The sequence below is a fragment of the Rattus norvegicus genome, chromosome 11, assembly GCF_021556685.1.
Source record: "Rattus norvegicus strain SHRSP/BbbUtx chromosome 11, alternate assembly SHRSP_T2T, whole genome shotgun sequence".
Taxonomy (NCBI): Eukaryota; Metazoa; Chordata; class Mammalia; order Rodentia; family Muridae; genus Rattus; species Rattus norvegicus.
Genome location: NC_141544.1, coordinates 44,978,432 through 44,993,166, shown reverse-complemented (window position 1 = coordinate 44,993,166; position 14,735 = coordinate 44,978,432). Strand labels below are relative to the sequence as shown.

Below are 14,735 nucleotides of genomic sequence, written 5' to 3'. Positions count from 1 at the left end.
TTTGACAACTTGCAATGAAAAACTCTGTGGAGCCCAGCTCCACTCTCACAGTGAAGGAGCCCAGAGCCTGAGTCTGGGTGTGGGACAAGAAAGGCCCAGGAGAGGTCACCCACAGCAGGAGACTGGGCTGCAGGCCAGCAGGGTCTGTCTCCAGAAGGGTGTTCAAGCCAAAAATGGCCTTGGGAATTGGGCAGTCAGACTCTCAATCCTAGCTCCTCCCCTGTGGCTTCAGATGAGGGTCTTTTCTCTGAACTTCATGCCTTGTGCGCAGCACTGGAAGACGGGGTTAACCACCATGAAGAGGGAAGAGGAACAATGTTTGCACTGAGCTCTGGCTGACCACACAGACCTCAGATGGACAGTAAATAGCTCTCACACACTCAGCCTAAGGCAAACGTGGCTTAGGCCTTAGGCTCCCCCATCGATCACCCAGGACCTTGGTCGGTGTTTCACGGAGGGCTGGCTGAAACAACTGTTGACTTGGAGGTGTGTTGAGGACATCTCCCTGAAGGCTTGCCTCAGAGAAGCTTCTTGGGCCCTCAGCTTCCATGTGCTACCTACCTCTGTGGGAGCACGTCATACCCTGGCTCTCCATGGACCACCGAGAAAAGCACTGCTATTCCAGGGCCTGGGTTGCCTCTCAGGACCTCCACAGGTTAAGCCGCAGGAGATGCGGGAGAAAGCAGAACTTCCTCCGACACTGGGAAATTGGGGCCATGAGGAAAAGTATTACGTATATTAGCTGGTCTAGCCTCTTGACCCTAACTGTCTCGGAATCTGCTGAGTGAGAACTGTGAGTTATGAAGGGTAGTTGGGTTAAGCAAAGATTATCAGTTAAGATGACCCTGTCCAGAGTAGCCCAGATAGTCAAGATTACACATCTAAGGCCCTCTGTGAGGCCATGAATCCATGGGGCGCTCTGGCCTTAAGGCCCAGCTCTTAGGCTTCTGCAGCTCAGGTTCCCAACATAACCACCTACCTCTTCAAGTCTACTTCTCAGACTCCTCCAGACTTCCACAACTGGCTCCCTTGATGTCTTATTGCGCCTCTCCCCCCAGTTCTGTTCTGGCCCCCAGGTCCTTGGGTCTCACTCAACCTTTCAGGTCTCACTTTCTTACACCCTGTGCCAGCCATTGGTAGGTCCTGTGTACCTTGTTGCTGCCTGCCAGCTCCACGGAGGGCCCCCCACCGCTCTTGCTGTGCTCAAGCCTTTTGTGTGCTGTCACTCACTAAAGAGGCAAAGAACTCCAACAGGTGCCACCAGTTAAGAGTGGACATTTACCTCTGACGGAAAACACACGACCTGGAAACCACTGGTATGTGCTCAAACCCAGGCATGCACAGGCCCACTGTATAGCATTACTCGGGACAGGACAGTGACGTCATCTTAAAGCATCCAAACAGGAAGTAGCACAAAGAGCCGCTCTACTTAGCCAGCCTCCTTCCTAACACTCCACTGTGCCACTGGGCTCTGAATACCTGCCTGCCCACGAATGCCCAATGGTGTCTTCTGAGGGTTGAGCGGGAGCAGAAATCAGCAGTGCCACCCTTGAGCCACGCACTCGAGAACGGATGCTAACCCCCAGCAACAGTAACGTGAGAGGTAACATCAGTACTGCAAAATAGACCAGAGCCAGAGTCCTCAGTACCAGACCCCAGCTATGTGACAACTGGGTTCCAGGTCAAATCCATGTCAAGTGTCTTCATCCAAAAGCATGAGTGACAACACTCCCTTTAAAGGCCTGAAAGGATTAGGTGAGGAGGTTAGCACACATGGCCTGCACCATGGGCTTCGTAAAGGAGCATGGGATGCAAGCTGCCTGGCAGGTGAGTGAGGGCTCGTGAGCCCTGACTGCATCGGCAGTTTTAGGTAATTCAAACTGAACAGGAAGTGGAACACTTCTCCAGATGATCTCTTCTCCGTTGCTTTTAAAAATTATCTATTGCTTTTTAAAATTTGTCTTGTTTTTATTTTGTGTGTCTGGGTGTTTTGCCTGCATGTGCCTGTGCACCACATGTATGCAGTGCCCACTGAGGCCAGAAGAGGGCACCAAACCAGAAGAGGGACCAGCGTTTCAGAGGGCTGTGAGCTGCCATGTGGGTGCTGGGAACTGGATCTGGGTCCTCTGGAAAAGCCGCCAGTGCTCTCAACCTCTGAGCCATCTCTCTAGCCCTGATCTACTGCTCTTCAGAAAAAGTCGTTATAATTTTTGCTCGGAAGAAGGTGAAGCAGGTGCTCTCTGGGCTTCCATGAACATGGGCAGTACAAGCTAACAGGCCTGTGTCCCTTGTCCTTCCTCTGCCTGTGGTGAGACAACTGGATTGTGTAAGACAACATAGCCAGTCCCAAGCTCTGAGCCACAGCAGCTGTCACCTGTGGTGACACCCCCCACCCAACAGGGACCATCTGAGAAGTCTGAGGGGAAGGACACTCCTGTCACCCGCTCTGGGGAGGCCAAGGACGAGAGATTACTACTACTCTCTACTAATATTCCCTGGACTATTGTTTCAGGGAACCCCTAGTGGATACCATCCCACTGCCTTCTTCAAAGGTTTCCCAGCTGAGGGACAGTGGAGTGGGAGGTAGAAGCCAGTGATGAGACAATGTATCGGTCCAACAGCCCCAAGCTCTCATGGCCCTCCTCAAAGTTCACTGCCACTTGGACAGAAGAAAGCATGAATTCTGCAGACTGTCCAGTAGTCCAGCAACTGACTCACCCGGATCCCAAACTTCGGGGTGCTCAGAACAGTTTGGGGGGTCACAGCACAAAGGAGCTGCCAGCCTTGGGGATGCACTGTGCTGGGAAGGGGGAGAGGCAGTGCGCCAGTCAGTGTTGATAAAACCATGTTTATTACTCTGCTCTGTGTTCCACACAGGTTTACAAGACAACCGAGTGTGAATGACAAACATTTTGTTCTTCGAAACTCTGCAGTGGGACTGTGAACACCAGCCCTACCGCACCCTGACAATCACACAGTGAGGGTGAAATATCAGCAGGGGTGACAGAGCAGGTCTCGGCCAGCAGTCCCCATCTGCAGCAAAATGGTCACGGGCTAAAGCATCCTAGACAAACCTATCAGCACCCATGGTGCACTTAGAATTGAACATAGCCACATCTGATGAATCTTCTCACTTCTTCCTTCTCTTTGTTGAATACAGTTTTTCTTCAAGAGGGACCGGGACTATGCCGTCACACTCTTTTACTTCCTGGGTCAGAGGGTGTTTCACAATATTTGGTCTAACCACATCAGTGTCTCGTGCCAAGTGTTCCAGCATGCTTTCCACAGCATTTGTTGGGGCATAAAAATCCACCAAGAAATACCTGCAACAAGACAGAAATGGGTGAATTCCTGTATCCGAAGGGTAACACACCCACTTTGTCAGTGGTGTAACCTGCACGCTCCCAGACAGAGGTCACTACTCACACATTCAGCGCTCAGCTGCAAGTGCGGTGGGCACACCCAGTCTCTTTCCACACTGCAACTCTCACTATGTCCCTGTAAAACCTAGTTGGAACCACCTTCACAGCAGCAAGAAGGCTGTGACACCAGGCACAGCAGGAAATAACAGAGTAGTCGTGAGATTGCGTACATAGAATTTTCTACCCTATAAACAAGAATGGATTTTATATCATCTACTGATTCTTCCTGTGGAAACATTTAGTAGATGGTCTTCTAGTTTCCCAAGGACTTCACTAGTGACTCGATACACCTAAGACAGACAGACAGGCCGTCCAGCCGGTCATCAGCCACTTGCCACATTAAGGAAAAGGACAAAGGGCAGAGACTCACCTGGAGCTCACCTGTAGGAACAAGAACTGACCATCGGTGTGACATTAATTATTAGTGTCAGGCTGATGCCAAATGGTATGACAGACAGCTGTGCGGCAAAACCTTATCAACACCCTGCTGGGCAATGTCACAAGTACTGTCCACTGCCTACCCCTGCTTTCCACACTCAAAAGCAGCCAAGTGTGGCAGTGCATACCAGCATTCAAGACACAAAGGTAGGGGCATCACTTGAGGTCAAAGCCAGTTGGCCTCTACAGTGAATTACATGGCCAGCTTTGGCTATGTGGAGAGATCATAACTCAGAAACCAGGAGGGCAGAGGCAGAGTTTAGGCCTCCATTGCACTGCTTGATCTGGACAGTGTGGCTAGAGACTGTGAGATTCATAGGCCTGGCCATGTTCTAGCTGGCTGAGATCTGTCTTTCTAGCCTGCTCTCCTAACTCTCAAAGCGCAGCCCCACCAATGTTCCTGTCAGTGCTCATGCCTACTTCTCAGGTCTGTGGTATTCTCAGTGGCCCTCTGAGTACCTCCTGCAGAGCAGCCTTACCTCACAGCCATGCCTCCACGGCTCCCTCACTGCCCTGCTCTGACCAAGCACTGCTTCACCACTCACATGGTGGACATCTGTTTACCATCCACCTCACTCCTTTCAAACAGTACCTGGGCAGTAAGTCTCCTCCTTGTGGGCTAGCCTCTGCTGCCCAGTGCAGGAAGGTGCTTTCTATATGGCCGTTATGTGTATACAGCTTTATACACCTGTAAACCACAAGATGGAACTCACTGGGCCACCAACTAGACAAACAGAAAAGACACGAACCCTGAGAGGCTGGCAGTGAAGAACAGAGACAGCAGGAGAGGGAGGCAGACAAGAGGCAGTAAGGGAGGGGGCTGGGGATTTAGCTCAGTGGTAGAGCGCTTACCTAGGAAGCACAAGGCCCTGGGTTCGGTCCCCAGCTCCGAAAAAAAGAACCAAAAAAAAAAAAAAAAAAAAAAAGAGGCAGTAAGGGAGGGGACTGCGATCAACACATTATTTGCACATACACATTATGTGCGTACGTAAAAAACATCCCAATGAAGCCCACACTCAGGTGTAATTAATACATGGGATAAAGCACTTTAAACACACTTAAACAGTGGGTCAGTGAGTCGAAGGAATCAAAGGAGAAATGACGAAGTACTCTAAATTGAATAAAGCTGAAAACAACAAATTATTGGAAAATGCACTAAACACAGTGGGAACGCACGGTACTGACCACCCACCCATGCAAGGAAGAACAGGCAAGTTTCTAACTGCTGTCAGCTTCTATCTTAGAAAGTGGGAGAGGGGCAAATGAAACCCAGTCTGAGGGAAGTGGATGAGAAGAGGTTTCTAAACAAAAGGTAAAATAGAACATGAACGAGATCAAATGCTAGTTTATTATATCACTAAACTAGTGTGCCCCTCGCCAGGCAGCTAAACAGGAACAGCCCAACACTGAGAACGGAGGTGAGATGACTGTAGTGTTGTGAACATAAGGACACTGGGGAAGACTGTGGATGACGTTTGTTAATGAATTTGACATTTCAGGTCAGAGTCAAATTCCTTGAAAAAGTTCGTGCTAGAAGAAGTAGATCACCATGTCCATAAAAAGCCAAACGTTCGGCTGCAAACGTCCCCACAAAGAGACTAGGGGGATCCACTGGTGAATTACACTAAATGTTGAAGGAAAAGTACCAACTCTGACACAAACTCAGGAAAAGTTGGAAAACACATCTCAACTTGTTTATGGGGCTAACGTCACCTTATAACAAAACCAAACACAAATACCATAGGAGACAAAGCAAAGGAAGGTGAAAACATCCCAACAGCAATCACACATGGTCTACAGTGACACCACAACGTTACCACATCCTACCACAGTGTATCCCAAGAATGCAAGGCTGGATTAATACTAGAAAACAACCAGCCAACAATTCACTGCACTGATAAGAAGTAAGGAGAAAACTATGGTAACTTCAGTAACCACATTAAGTAAAGGAGTTAACAAAATCTCATGGTAATTCCTGAGAAAAAATTCCAAAAACTATACATAGAGAGGACGTTCTAAAAATCCTACAACTCAAGTCTGGATATCCCCATCCCCAAACAAAGAACAAAGATGCCCGCTCTTTAGCACTGCACTGGAGACGCTTGACAGAGCAGTAAGGCGACAGGTAGCACAGCATTGATACTCCTGCCTCAACTCCGTAGGAAACACTGTATCCAAGGGCCTTAAATGTCTCTTTTTTTGCCTTTAAAAAGGGACCCTTTTTAATCTTGAACATTGCCCATGTTATATACATTTACTGGAGTCTATATTCTTACTCTAAATAAAGATTACAAAAGAGAACCTTTCTGTTTAGACTGATATGGGTAAGACTTTTTCAATTATTTAGATGCCCATTCTCCCCAATCTCACTCACGGTTTCAACAACTCAAATTAAAAACCAAAAAACTGAATTTTCAAGTTCAAATAGAATCGCCAAGAATGCACCACACCAGCTAAGCACCTCTGAGAGAGAATGAGGCTGAACAACAAACGGCATCTCCTTCAAGACTCAAGAAGCAACAGTGATGCACACAGTGTGACCACACAGGCCCATGCACACAGTGTGACCACAGACCCATGCGGACAGTGTGACCACAGACCCATGCGGACAGTGTGACCACAGACCCATGTGGACAGTGTGACCACAGACCCATGCACACAGTGTGACCACAGACCCATGCGGACAGTGTGACCACAGACCCTTGTGGACAGGTACGATTGATTCTTTTTTTTGATTAAGGTGCAAAGACAGGACAAAGGAGGAAAGTCTTCTCAACAAGCAGTGAGTGGTTCGCCAATCCTGTGTCTTTAATGCTTGAAAAAGTACACTTTGTTCCATACTTGTGTACCATACAGGAAAATTAACTCAAAAAATGGAACAGACTGAAATCAAACATTAAATGTCTAAAAAAAGAAAGAAAGCCTTCCTGACCTTGGGATTAAGCCAAGATCCAGCAGATAGCACAAAAGTACAATTAATACTAGGAAAGCACAACAAAGGAGACCGTCAACATTAAAGACAATTTTTTAAGTAAAAAGACAAGCTGTAGTCAGGATTTGCTAATTATATCTCTAATAAAATACCTGAATCTAGCATACAAAGAACTCTCAAAACATAATTAAAAATATAAACAAAGTAATTTCAAACAAAAACAAAATAGGCCCCAACTGAAAAAGTTGTGAATGGAACAGACCAAAGGTAGACTTTGATAAAGTACAAGAAAAGACACTGAAAAGTCAACCAATATGATACAACTTAAACCAGAGAGCAGCCCTTGAAGTCCACAGTCAGGTACTTCCTAAACATTCCTACAGGACCAACTAGAAGCTCAGTCTTTAAATACAGGAGCCTGTGTGGGACATTTCTCATTCAGCACCACACCACTGGAATGGCTTCTTGGGTGCCCTGAGGAGGCAACCACTTGTGATGACTGTGGGAGCTGTGCACCAACCCCCACACTCTCCAAGGGCTAATTCCATCTGTTTTGATCCAGCGCATACAAACGAGAGGGTTGTAACCTTCCAATCTCTGCATTGCTCATTTGTTCAACCCTAAATGATGACTACTTACCTTAGGCATGGCTAGGGAGCAGAGTCTAGCATGTCCACTGGGAACTGTCTCAAACCTCCTCATGCTGACGGCAGGACCTCTTATTCATCCACTTCATCTCAGCTACTTGGTGGCAGGAGGGATGCTTTAATCCAACCCATTTCTTTCTCCCTCTTGTCTATTCGCTCTTTCACTTGTTATTCATAAAATATTCTTCCTAACTAGATCCCTGCTACACCAGGTTGGCAGCAGCGTCCTCTGAGCACACTCAGTCTAAGAGGCCTTTTTTCCCCCTTTGCTCTGTGTCTCCTGCTTTTGTCCATGCACAGCCCTGCGCTGGCAGGGGACAAGGAGGGACTGATTCTGTGGCATCCCAGCCCAGTAATACATCAGCCCCATGGTGCCCCAAGCCTCTCCTCTGTGAGGTCTAAGTTCTCCCCACAGTCCAGAGTCAATGTATTTAAATAGCAGATCTGAGCTGCTCTTGGTTTCAACTAAAGAGTAGGCGGTGCACTCTACACTCCACTCAACTGCCTCACAGACTTCTCCAGCACACCTGTAGCAGGAGAATCTTGACGGTGTAAGAGAGTGTATTTACAGATGCCAACAGCCAGCTCAGCCATCTTCCTGTCTATGGCCAGTCTTCCTGGTCACTGCTTACCAAACCATCCAAACAAACCATCCAAACGCATACACAAAGCTTTAAGCAGCACTCTGCACTAAGAGCACAGAGAACGCCTAGGACGCAAGCACAGAGGCAGCTGTTCCAGAAACCTCCCAGTGCAGACCTTGAGGTCTACTGCATCTTCATTTCCAAAAATGCCTCACATCTCTTCAATGTCTTCTGAGGAAAAGGGTGGAGGCAGTGACCCCGCATGTGTCAGCTGAGGAAATGGAAGAAGAGGACAGAAGCTGAGTGCCAGTCTGGGCCCAGCATCCTTTTCTCCAGTATGGTTTCCTACGCAATCTCTCAACGTTACAGTCCATTGGTAAGAACCAGAGACTCCGGAGGCTTCTATGGCATCCTCAGCTCACCCTGCTGCCACGTGTGTGGCTGCAGTGAGGATCAAACAGGTCAGGTCTTTCCAATCCCAGATACACATGAAGCTGCTGACAACTTTGGGACCAAAAAAGTTACAGAATTATAGGCTGTAACTGACAGATAGGAAAACACAGCCCAATCCCTTCATCTGAGGAGATGACAACCAGAAAGGGAACTGGTCGAGCTCTTCCACAGTGTACCACGGAAGCCAGGGCCCTAGGCTGCAGCTCCCAGATACACCTCATCCTCGATACACAAAGGTCTCTAGAATTGGCTACTTTGTGGCTTCTGGGAGTCTCCATTGCTATCAAACTCTGTGACCTTTACCCTTTAACTCCCTTGCACCAGTCTTCCAGTCCATTGGCAACCAAACCCAAACAAGAGCTTGGGCCAAACTGCAAGTGGGTCTGTGCCCACAACCACAGCATGTGACTGTCATCTCAAGCTTATCACTTTGCTGATCTGTGCCTGAGGCTGACGTGGGCAAAAACTGTTTCTACTCCCCTGCCTCCTCATTACACCATGGAAATTTCCATGAAAAGGAAACACCCAATAGAGAAGGGTAAAGTAGCTCAGAGATGGGCAGATATACTGTATTCACCTCGCCTTGAAAGCCAAACGACCTCTACCTCCTCTTCCTCATCTTCCTCTTCCTCCTCCTTGAGGGCCAGGCATATCCCACTTGGATGCTTGAGTGGCTCAGTCTGTCCCCATGGCTTCTCACACACAAAAAAGAGCTGCAAGGTCCCTGGTTGCTTCCATGTCCTTTTGTTTCTTAACTATTTATCTAAACTCAGGCAAACGCACAGTGCAGACAAACCTCAGAAGGCTGAAGCAACAGATGCACAGGTTTTAGAACAGTCCTTTGGCCAAGGTTTGGTGCTAGAAGTCCAGGTTTCTACAACTTCCACAAAACCCGAGATCCATGCTCAGTTGAGGGCCGCAGACCCCAGAGCGCTGAGAGAGACCACCCCAGGCCCGCAGACACAGCTGCGCCACTGGCTGCCTGTGAAGACACAGAACCCAGATCTGTGCTGAGAGGGCAGCTCTGAATCAGCTCCCTAAACCTCCTGCAGGTTCCAGAGCCAGAGCCAGAGGAGACCCAGGGTAAAAGACAGACCCAGGATCTCCAAGGGACTCGAACTACACCTCATGCACTCTCAGGACTGCAGCCCCTCAAAGGGGCAGCTGTTGAGCTCGGCAACTTAGGCAGAAACAGCTTAGGTCTTGGTGTGTGGCCCCTCTCTCTCACTGCCATCCATCCATGTCACTCATGGTAAAACGATTTACAACTCTGACTCCCCTGCTACCGCCTGACAGGCCTCAAAGAGGACATTCCAATAAACAGTACCAGTAAAACACTAATTACTTTCCATTCCCCATTTTTACTTTAACCATTAACTGAAGCAGTAAGTGGACAGATCATTTTGGGGGAAAAAAATCAGTGTGATAATCTAAAAGTCTAATGACAAACACAAACCAGCCTCTTTAAGCACATGCTGTCCACAGACAGCACAGTACATGGCAGGCAGCTGGATGGGTAAGAAGTGCTATGGCGGCCTTGAACCCAGAGCCTAGCCGTGCTTACATTTAAAGTCCTGTTTCCCATGTTGTTCCAACTATACAGAGCTGTCACCTGCTGCCCCCAACCTTCTCTGTTGAGTTGCACATCAGCACTACAGAGGTGGAAGTGAGGTACTCACTGCCTCCAAGCAGGGAGAGGTGGGGCCAAAGCAGGCTCACAATTCTAAAGCACATCTCATGCAGATGCAGTGTTCCAAGGCCAGAGAGCAGTGAACTGCTTCTGACAAAATGATCTGCAGTAGCAGCTTCCTGCCTCTGAATTTAACACTTTAACACCACCAAACTCTCCATTACAAGGACCAGGGCTCCAGAGATCTGAAAAGGCCTAGAGAAATGGCTTCATAGGGCAGGCTGTGAAGGCTCCCAAGCTGGCTCCCTGCACACCAGTGCTCTCCCAGGGAACCAGCTTCCAGATCTGCCATGCCTCTGAAAGCTAGCCCCCACCCTTCAGCACCACAAGGGCAGACTCTGACACAAGACTATGTCACTGCCCAGAGCTGAGCCCCCAGCCCCACTGCTAGAGATGCCGGGGAAAGAAACGTATCCTGGTGGTGCTCTTAGATATAAAGGTCACATTCTTTCAATCGCCACTTGTCTGAACCCCACAAAAAGAGCTTGCTTAAACTGGAGTCGTATTCTTTGTCACTGTCCCTCTCAGACACCCTCCCCTTCCCAGTGGCACACAGTGGAATTTTCCACTCAAGTGCTCAGTAGCTCCCAGTGGGTGGGGGAGTTTGGGAGGGTTGGGAGGGCTCTGCAGCAGCAGAGCATCTTGGAAGCTGTTTGCGCGAAGACAAGAGTCGATCTGTGTGGATGCCTGTCCTAGACTGTCTTGGTCAAACCTTTCTGATCTGGGACTCCACAGAGGCAGCGGGTTGTCCACCTTAATCCAAAGGCTGTCACAGAGCCTCCGTCTGCTTTTCTTCCTATCTGTTGGCTCTCGTGCATTTTAAAAATGAGCAATTCTACAAATCTTGGGGGAAATGACACTTAAACCTTCAAGGACGAGCATCCCCACCCCCAAACAAGCTGCAGAGCATCTACACACAAAACTGGAGCCATGGCACAGGCCTTGACTCGATGCTGGCAGGAAAACACAAGAACACAGAAATGTTAGCTAATGGGAAAACTGCAGAGGAGACTCAAGCTCCTCTAGAGAGGGCGCCAGCGCTCTCGGAGTAAGGAGGCTGCAGATACACTTGGGAGCAGTCAGTAAAATTCCACTCATTCACCCAAGAGCTGGTTACTCTGATCCCTCTGCTCCGCTGTGCACAGAAGGGCACCTCGCACACAGCTGTGCACAGAAGGACATCTCATACACATGTAGCAGAGCTGTGCACAGAAGGACATCTCATACACATCCAGCTGTACCATTAGCATCTACCCGAATGTAAGACCAGGACTCCTTCCACAACTGAAGAGTTCTTTTTTTTTTTTTTAAAGATTTTTTTTAAACATTTATTTATTTATTATGTATACATCATACAGCTTTCTGCCTGCATGTATGTCTGCAGGCCAGAAGAGGGCACCAGACCTGACTATAGATGGTTGTGAGCCACCATGTGGTGGCTGGGAATTGAACTCAGGACCTCTGGAAGAGCAGACAGTGCTCTTAACCTCTGAGCCATCTCTCCAGCCCCCAACTGAAGAGTTCTTACAAGCATGGAAGTGAGCCCAGTCTCCTGGCCAGTCACAGGCCACCGGACACACAAGTTCAGCACTGAGAGATCACCAGTTCTTTTGCTGTCCTCCCTCCAGCACCTAGTGCAAAGAGCTTCAAACGGTGTGCAGTCCTGGAGTGAGGCTGGCTGCTGTGCAGTGGAGTATCACTAGGCCTCAGGGAGATGCTCGCCCTTTTTAGAAAGAGTCGACAAAACACCTCCTCCCGTTGCTCCCTCTGCAATGTGTGACTCCATTAAACCCTCTCCAACAAACAGTGAGGTTCGGGCTGAGTCTCTGAGGCACAAAGAGAGAGAAAGTGTTCAAATGTCTGAGTGGGACCAGAGCAAACCCAGAGGGAAGAAAACTGCCAGGTGGTCTAACACCAGTGGCTTCCCGGCACTGCCTGTGACAATAGGGAGTAACTGAAGCCAGGCCTCCATCTGGAAAGCTGATCTAGGAGACCAAAGGCTCCCAGCCACTACCACTGGGCCCAAGCAGTGGAAGGGTCTATTCAAGCCTGCAGTTACAAGACCATGATCTGGCAGCCAGCTGACTTGCAACATGGCTGCCTTTAGGAACATAGAAAAGTCATATACACACAAGCAATCTGTCAAACAGAGAAAATGCCTACTACAAGGAAGGCGAGGCTTGAGGACTCTGAAGAATCCAACTGGCCCCAGGCTCCCCAAGGCAGGCGATAAGAACCCTTTCTCAGGCAATTCTAAGTATGTTAGCCCTCACAGGCTCATTTAACCAAAACCCCTGTGGAAAACATTCTCTACTATACAGAAAGAAAGTGCCATGCTGGGGCCAGCAACATGGCTCAGGAGGCAGAAAAGCTCGCACACAATCTTGACCACTTGAGTTCACTTCCTAGATCCTACAAGGTAGCAAGAGAGATCCAACTGTCAAGAGTTGAGTCAAGAGTCATGTCTGACATCCACACATGCTCCATGGCCTGCACAGGCCTGCACTTTCACACACATGCACGCATGCACGCACACACTCACAGAACGCCTCACCATTGCTATGCCAATGTGTCTATAGAGGAAAGGTCATATAAGGCCCCCACATGGAACTGATGTCCACACCCAATGTTTGTTTGTTCCTCATCTCTGTAAGTTAGTATTCAGATAGAGCACTTTGAAAACAGGACTTCAACAGATAAGTGCAGGCAATGACTGTTCTCAGCAACACAAGCCTAAAACCTGAGGTCCTCCTCGTGGTACTTGTACACACTGCACACACGTAGTGAACTGAGGTACCCACTTCTGTGCTTGCTCACAGGGCACACATGTAGTGAACTACAAAGCCCCTCCTTTGCTAGGGGCTCTTCCTCTACTTTCTCTCCCTCTCCCCCTCCCTCTTTCCTTCTCCTTCCCTCCCTCCCTCCCTCTCATACATATACACTCCATCCTTGTTATTATGATTGTGGGAGAAGCTCAGCCACTGGCACTTCCTGTTTCCTAGCAACGCCAAGGCAATCTGGCAAGGCCCTCACAAGAAGCTGAACACAAAACAAGGCGAGGCAATGACGATGTCTGCAATGTGTGAATTCCTGGACCACCTGAGTCCGCTGCACACACCGTGAAACCACAGGAATAAAGCGGTGCCCTGACAGTGCACTGACGACGTCCCCAAGACAACTCAAACATGAGACTTAGGTCAATACTCGAGGATGTGCATGCACAAGGCAAAGAGTACTGAGTGAGGGGCCTGGACAGAGCACACCACACCTTCAGAAATCCAAGCGCTGTGTGCAGTGGACAGATCATCTCTCTCTGTGCTCTCTCTCAGCCGGTCCGGCGCTAGGTCAAAGAAACCTACTGTGTCTCTGTGTGTGCAGCCTGAGGTGTTCTGAAGGCAACGTTCTGAAGCTGAAAACAGAGCTTCCCCGCAGGAGCCTGTAAGCCGTCGCTCTGTTCATGGATTTCTGTTGTGACCCGCATGGCATGATCAGTGTAACGTCCCAATCTGAGACACAACACTGCTTTTGTAAGTGATACCTGAAGGCCACCCAGCACACCTGGGACCTAATGGCAGCAGCACTGTGACATTTTCTATGATGCACAGTGTTCTTTCCCAAGCCCACACTGAATCCACTTCATGGAGACACTTACCCTCCTCGGCTGTGCTGCTGGCTGTGACTGGAGATCCTGTATGGGAGTGCACGCTCACCCAGGTTTTCCAAGTTCCTCACTATGGCTCCTCGGTCCATCAGGGATTCTATTGTACGTTTTAAAGCAGCAGCGGTCTCTGGCTGTTTTATATTTCCATTTTTAAGGAGAAAAAGAAAAGGACCACAATCAATATGACAATTGGAAAGACTAAGTCTATGCTGCTAGAGGTCTCTGGATAAAAGCAAGTGAACTGGCTTCAGCTGACTTAAACAAGAAGCAATAGAGCAAAGGCAGTGACGACCTAAGACAGCTCACAGACACAAAGGAAGGGGAGTTCGGAGGCCAGTGTGGCTCCAGGATCTGGGGGCAGAACTAACATGGCTTCTCTCAAGAGCCTCAGCAGGCTCAACCAGTGCCAATCACCATCCCTTCTATACTACAACTCAGATAGAAATTCCAAGAGGTCAGCCTATTGGCAGGGCACCTGATAGTGTGTATCAGCCGCAGCTAAGTGGGAAAGAGGTTGAATCCCAAAGGAAAATTGGCAAAGGGTCCAACCTACCCCCTCACGGAGCTAATAATTTGATAAAGAGTTTAACAAAACACATGGAAGGGGACCCAGACAGAGGAAAGCACAGTGGTCTTGATATAGACATGTGCATGTGTGTGCGTGTGTGCGTGCATGCATGCATGTGTGCGTGCCTGTGTGCCTGTGTGCCTGCGTGCCTGCGTGCAGATCCCAGGGCTCACTGGACAGCCAGTCTAGCCAAACTCTGGGCACAGGTCCGGTGAGAGACCAAGTTTCAAAAATGAAAGTGGCAGGTAAAACTTAGAAGACACTGAAGTAAACCTGTGCTCTCGCCCCCGCTGCCCTCTACAGGCACAAGTATACACACACATTCATAGGGGAGTACGCT

At 48.9% G+C, this 14,735-nt stretch overlaps 1 protein-coding gene across 12 annotated transcripts in view; it reads right to left on the bottom strand.

Annotated features, from left to right (window-relative positions):
• Nucleotides 1–2,832: 2,832 nt before the first annotated feature.
• The window catches only part of Mrps6 (mitochondrial ribosomal protein S6), a 53,199-nt gene continuing 41,296 nt past the window's right edge, over nucleotides 2,833–14,735 (bottom strand). For 5 of the 12 annotated variants that reach the window (NM_001437294.1, NM_001437298.1, NM_001437295.1 and 2 more), the window contains 2 exon segments: nucleotides 2,833–3,323; nucleotides 13,819–13,958. In NM_001437294.1, the coding sequence (NP_001424223.1) occupies nucleotides 3,131–3,323; nucleotides 13,819–13,958 (333 nt within the window). In that variant the 3' untranslated portion in view covers nucleotides 2,833–3,130. 12 annotated transcript variants of the gene reach the window in all.